Source organism: Mycetomoellerius zeteki, unplaced genomic scaffold (genome assembly GCF_001594055.1).
Source record: "Mycetomoellerius zeteki isolate Tzet28-1 unplaced genomic scaffold, Tzet1.0 scaffold324, whole genome shotgun sequence".
NCBI lineage: Eukaryota > Metazoa > Arthropoda > Insecta > Hymenoptera > Formicidae > Mycetomoellerius > Mycetomoellerius zeteki.
The window spans coordinates 220,560-227,307 of NW_017257310.1; the positions used below are offsets into that span (position 1 = coordinate 220,560).

A 6,748-nucleotide genomic window follows, 5' to 3' on the forward strand; every position below is an offset into this window, starting at 1 on the left:
CTATGTTTGCTCGCGATTGCCAATCTTTCTTGAATATTAGTTTCCAAGAAATCGTAATTAATTATTCTTAAGATGTTGTCTAGAATTGTGCATATACTTATAAGATGCATTAATGTATTGAATGAGTAATGTGTTGAATCGCATGCTAATATGTATGATTATCGTGTGCTTTTTATTGATATATGTTGTTATTAATACTAATAGTGTTGATTTATAAACCGATTTACGTTTGAAAAATCGACGTGCCTTATTGAAGAATTGGAAGAATCTTTTTATTCGATTTTACAGATTTTAATAGAATACTGAAATATTCGACATCTTTATCAACAGCTAGTATCTTAAAATTTAAAAAATTTGGCATAAATAATCGATTGCGACAAAATGGGTGAATTAGAGCAACGAAGTACCCTATACATGCTTCTGGTGCTCTCTGTGATGACTTTAACGAGATGTGGACTGCTAGAGGTATCCCAAATGCTCTGGAACAAGACAGTGTTAGGAGGCATGACGAAAATAGGCAAGCTGGACCCGTTGAGGGTGCCGTTGATCAAGATTGATCAATCCGAGGGCGATGCCAATTACAGAGTGATTCTGAAGAATTTGGAGATTATCGGTCTTAACGAATCGGTCTTGGAGAGTGTCCATGTTGCTCGTGGCGGACTGAAGTCCAATCTGAGTGAAACTGAAGCCGGGTACGTGAGCTACAGCGATCTCAGAGATGTGGATTCTATTAGATATAGATTCCACACTGTGATAAGGGAACTCAGTGTGCCTAAAGAAAGTTTCCAAGCCGTCGTTTCGCCCACCAATCGAGCTGCTGATATAAGGCCCTTTTTGCCATATCAAGACACTCGTTTCGATCGATTGCAACAAGATCAGCATGGCACCAGAATGTTCGAGCAAAACCGGCAGTATGATCGCCGGATTCCTTTACGTCCTGATGTCATATCTGATGGTCCTTATAGAGGCAATTTGAGATTATCAAGCAATTTTGAGGCAAGTTCTGGAAACGCCGAAAGTTTTAAGCGGCCGACCTACATTCAGCCTATTTATACACAAAACACGAGAGGCTTTCAAGGATATCATAGAAGTCTACAGAATAATGAAGATACCATTGATTGCGATAGTACAAAGACTTCTTCCCAGTTTAAAGGACATCAAGACAGCCGACGGTATGGTCAACAAGGTCCTAAAGTTGGATATTACGGAGAACGAATCGGAGATGCTGAGGTTTAAAAATTCATTTTATCTTATAATAATATTTTATAATTTAATTATAATTAAATCGAGTCAATTTTTTTGCATAATATAAATAGTAAGTTATTAATTATATTATCATAATATTATTTGTACAGTTTCGTTGAAGTATTTAAAAATTTAGAATAAATATAGATTTGAAAATAATTTTGTTGGATTATTAAAATAATTATATAGGATGTTCAAGTTGGTTGCTAAAATATTAAAAGTGCATCATTGCTCACCACATGCTTCAGTATTTTGTATAAATATTTGATGTACAACAAAATTATTTTCAGATTTGTATCTAGCTATAATACATTTTTACATAATTCACATGTATTATAAGATAAGGTGTAATTAATAAGTAATATGATATTTTCAAACTATAAAATTGAATAAAATAGGTTTCTGCATCAAAAACAGTCGAGATTAGATCGAAAGATCAGGATATAAGACCACCTGTGTTACATAATAGAGAACAATCTCAGCGATCAGACATTGCATCTTCTAGCAAAATTAAATCGTCAGGAAACGTAACAAGAGAGCGATCCGGTTATATCGACATTGTTTATGCGGATGATAAAACTAATGGTAGCGTAAAGCATTTCAGTAATCTGCGTACCGATTCTCGAGATAATCGGCGAGTATACGGCATTGAGGACATCATGAAGGTCTTTAAAATTTCTTTTTTCTTAATTTACGATGTTTTTTAAATTATTATACTAAATATCGTACAAAATTATATTTATATTTTTGAAAGTTTGTGTATAATTTACAAGATATTTTGATTGTAAATCCTTATTATTATTATTACAGAATATTCGAGAGAATACAAAATTCATTATCTACAATTTTACGGAAGGTGAAACTCTAAGAAAAAGAAACGACATAGTTAAAGCTGCGATAGAAACCAAAAGATTGAAGGATCTAATCAGATATGCGAAAAACTATCAAGAACAGCAAGGATACTTTGAAGAAGGCATGCAGCTGATCTATCATTATGGCGGAATGAATGTAAAAAATGATAGCGTCTCTCAAAACCTAAGTGATATCAAAAGAACGAAACGAGCGCATCCTGAATTGACATCTGATGAAGTAAGATTATTTAAACATCCTCGATTTAGTAAGAAAATTGAATTATTCGAAAATGTTCCTTAGTCAATAAATTTCCATAATAATAACACTACTGTGATTTATTTATATGTTTGGAAACATTTTAGGACGATGTGATACATGTGATTTTGAGAATACGCGTCCCGCTGCTTCGAGTGAAGTCTCAATACACGCTTATGGGAAAAGTGGGAAAGGAGATGTTACATGGGAACGGTCTACTTGTTGGGAACTTTAGTAAGAAAACTCGCATTTTGCGAAACATCGTGCTTGAAAATGATGCAAAGTTATATATTCCTATTGCTTTCACAGCCGATATAGTGGGCGATTTTACACTGGAATTGAAGAAAGTCAATGAAGAATTGATAATAGTTCGTGGTGCTAGAGCGAAGCTATCTGCGAAAGATAAAAAAATCAATCTTCAAGGTATGGACGAGAAGGGACCGGTGCAAGCCATTCTTAGTCATGGTAAGTACGAGCAATTTAAACATAGATGCAAGTTACGATAAGTTGATTAAATCAGTAAATAAAAAGCATAAAAGGTTTTTTTGCGAATAACAATTACATTCAAATTTTATTCAAATTTTTGTTTTAGTTATTTTAAATATTGAAATTAATATATAATATTTTAGTATTTTGAATTTTAATTACTTCCAAATTTTATTTATATTGTATAATATTAAAATTTTTTATTTATATTGTATTTGAATATAATTATTACGCGAAAAAGATCTTGTGTGTGGCTTATATGCTCTTGTTTATTTATTGCTATTACTTTTATTGCAAATTTTAATATTTGCTTTTTTAAGAAATAACTGGAATACTAGTTCTCAGCACATTTCATTTTTTGACAAAGAAAAAGAAGTATAAATAATTCTTACAAAATAAATTGCTTAACAACTAAAAATCCGGTTCTTGCCGATTATGTGTAGTCAGTTGTTTTTCTTGCATGACGCGATTCTTCTGTAATTACTTGGCAAAATGAAAAGCCGAATTCTTTTTTGGAAAGTAACGTAGACCGATAGGTGATGGTAATATGATGATATTGCTTATCGAGAACAAGTATCTTGCACGTCATTGGCAATTATCATAAACAATATGCATACATGTGTAGAGGGAAGGGGAAAAAGATTTTGTGTTTTACATTTTAAAATATTTCGTATACATTCTAAAATGTTTCCTTTTGAGAATACGAGGAAAAACGGGATATATACAAAGCGTCGTGATCTGAATTAATGTCGCGGATTGTTGAAGTCGATCGCAGGAACGCCGATATATTCGAGTAAAAGTTCTCGCTTTCTTGTGAACGTGACCGAACGAACTCGTAACGAAACGATCCCGCGCGACATTAACTTGGTAAATTTTTCATTCTGTCATTGACTTTTCTCCTCCTCCTTTTTCTCCTTCTCCTCCTGTAGGTTTAATAGCTGCAGAGGCAGTCGCCGCAATGCTCGCTGATGACTTTGCGACCAAGGGACTTAGTGAGAGAACGGCCGACGCGCTGGTCTACAGGATGTACAAGGATTTACCAGTCAATTAATCAGTTCGTTCGGTCGTTCGAGGTGATCGAGAATTTTACGTCGCCAATTTTTATTTTATACATATTTATTTTTTTATTTCATTTCCTTACTTTTATCTGCACTTTTATCTACGACTTTATTTTAAGACATTATTTTAAAATGTTTTTTATTTCTTACATCAATATATATCTATAATCTATAATATTTCCAAATTGCTATTAGCGTGTCTAACTGTGCTTATATACGCATTTATTATTTACAAGATTTATTTTCTTTTGTTTATTTATTTATTTATTTATTTATACCTATTTAAATTATCTATTGCGTGTAGAAGATAAATTAATTTATAGGAATCATTATTTATAAAATTATACTTCAATCATAATTTAATTTTATTAATCAATACATGTTAATAAAATAAGTTTTAACAACAAAAGTGAAGAGATTTTTTGAATACACAATTGGAAAAAATGTTGAATTTAACATAAATCGCATGTCCCAAATGGTCCACTCAAATTTTTGAGTTAATTTTATACAAAATCTTAAGGAGAACAAGAAAATCAAAATAATGTCAAATTGACAATATTATGATTTTTTGTTTTCCTTGGGATAAATATGTTAGAAAGTAACACAAATATTTTGTAAGAGAATAAATACAAAGAAAGATAACATCGATACGATTTGTAAACGAACCAAATGGGAAATTTTTTTTTCAGAAAATTAACATTTATGATATGTTAAATTAATACATGTTTCATTTATTTGTCTCTTAGAATTATTAATTTTAAAATTAAATTATAAATTTATATTATTTCGTCTCAGTTTTTTTATTAGGAATTATATGATTAGTGGGCGTTATTTCAGTTACACCCTGTATATTAATTTAAAATATCGTTTTTGTACGAGACACAATTGTTTTATATACTGGCTACGTTTACACCGTGCGCTTAGTCCGCGACCTATACGATGAAGTGTCTTTGGCTACGTTTTTATATTGTATAAAACAATAAAGAAAAAATTTGGGTGCTGTCGAAAGGTGCCACTTTTTACATCAAGCGTAGATTTTATTTTTGTACATATCCGTCAATCTGCACAAGTATAAAATTAACTTTAGGATCACTTCGACCAACTTTAATCGATGTCCATTGGAATTGGCGAATCGCAACCGAAATGACAAATGCGATTGATCAATTCCAATGGATTAATCATAGATCGATGTCGTTATTTCCAATAGACTAATCATCGATCGGCAAAGCTAATTGGAGTTGGTCAAAGTGGCCTTTAATCTCGATTCCCAGAAGAATAGCGCTCCTAGGCCTTTAGAAGGATGGCGCGAGCCTTGTGGACTACTGTCTAAATCCGCTACTGCAAGTAGTATCTAATACTATTCTTGACTCTCTAATAGTTTGACTCTAATACGGAAAATCATTTTGTATTTCGCAACATGTGAATGAATTATTTTTGTTGCATATATACAAATTTTCTTCACTGAATTGTATATTCATTACGGCCACCATAATAGAAGATTTTTAAAAAGCATAGACTACCATTAGTCTGCGTCTTGCTTCTATTAATGAATTTTCTCCGATTTAAACTTGCAGACTTTAACCATTCGGTATTTGTGTTTCTCTCTTTTTTCCTATTCATTTTTCTTATTCTTTCATTTGTTATATTGTTATACCATTTTCTATAAGCGTTATCTTTAAACTATTACATCACTGTGTAAGATCAATAAAGATGGAACAAAGATTTAGATTTAATAAGTAATTGCAACGAGAATAATATCAAGAATCTTATCTAGCCTTAGCAATTAAAGCAATTGCTAGGAAGGAAAAATATGTATATGCAAGAAACTCGATAAGGAGAACGATTCATATCGACAATCACGTTGAAAATAGTGATTATTTATACTCGTCTCGAGACGTTGTAGGGATAAAAAATTGAAATTAATCCACACTGAAATCAGTTACAGATCAATCCGATTAGAAGTACAAATAATTACCGACAGCAAATAAGAGAGAATTTAATGAAACTTTATGTTCAACAATTGAGTAACTTCTTCTCTAATCTAAAGAAAAGGACATATTCGCAGATCGTAGGCCTGGCCTAAGACCTGAAAGTCCTTGTTGACATTTTCCAGCATCAATATCGTAATCTCCGTATGTAACTTTGTATCTATCTTTCGCATATATATTATAACTGTAATCTTACATATATAACGCGCTTACATATTACTCATCTCATTAGCATATTATATCGCATATCTTATTATGCGCGTCTATATTACGTAATTGAGATTGGATTGCTTGTTTTATAATGCTTTCATATTTTATAACGCGGACATGAGCAAGATTTTTTTGTACTTTAATCGTATTTTATATGAAACTGAAGATACCAGATAATTATACTATTATGTCGTTATTATTAACCGAATTGCTCAATATTTACAGAATAGAATAAATTTGCACAAGAATGAATTTAACTCGTTGAAATGACGCATTAATTAGATGAAATATTATTTATGTTGTGTGTGGCACAATAATATTATATAATTACGAAGGATAAGTTAAAAAAGGAACAGTTCAAGATTTATAAAAAGCAAGTAACGGTCTTTTATTTAATTTGAGAATTTTATTCACCCCCACAAGTTTTGAAATCTTTTCTCAACATCTTGTATATAAAAATACAAAAAATACGAAAATATCGATAATACAAACTATCTTTAACCAATTATAATTCAAAAATTCTATTATTGCCTCCATATTTTTGTATTGAGATTTTCGTCTCGAAATTACCTCAAGAATACGTTTTTAAGAGGAAAGTTGTGGGACAGGTAGTTATGGGACAGGTAGTTGCGGGACACCCTGTATAAATATTAC

General features: G+C 31.5%; 1 protein-coding gene across 1 annotated transcript; it reads left to right on the plus strand.

Moving 5' to 3' along the window:
- The first annotated feature begins 139 nt into the window (after nucleotides 1-139).
- Nucleotides 140-3,978, plus strand: LOC108725073 (uncharacterized). Its single transcript, XM_018451852.1, has 6 exons — nucleotides 140-1,230; nucleotides 1,644-1,910; nucleotides 2,056-2,334; nucleotides 2,460-2,586; nucleotides 2,662-2,817; nucleotides 3,768-3,978. Exons 1-6 carry the CDS (start codon nucleotides 382-384, stop codon nucleotides 3,887-3,889), a joined length of 1,800 nt encoding a protein of 599 aa, XP_018307354.1. The 5' UTR covers nucleotides 140-381; the 3' UTR covers nucleotides 3,890-3,978.
- The last annotated feature ends 2,770 nt before the right edge of the window (nucleotides 3,979-6,748 follow it).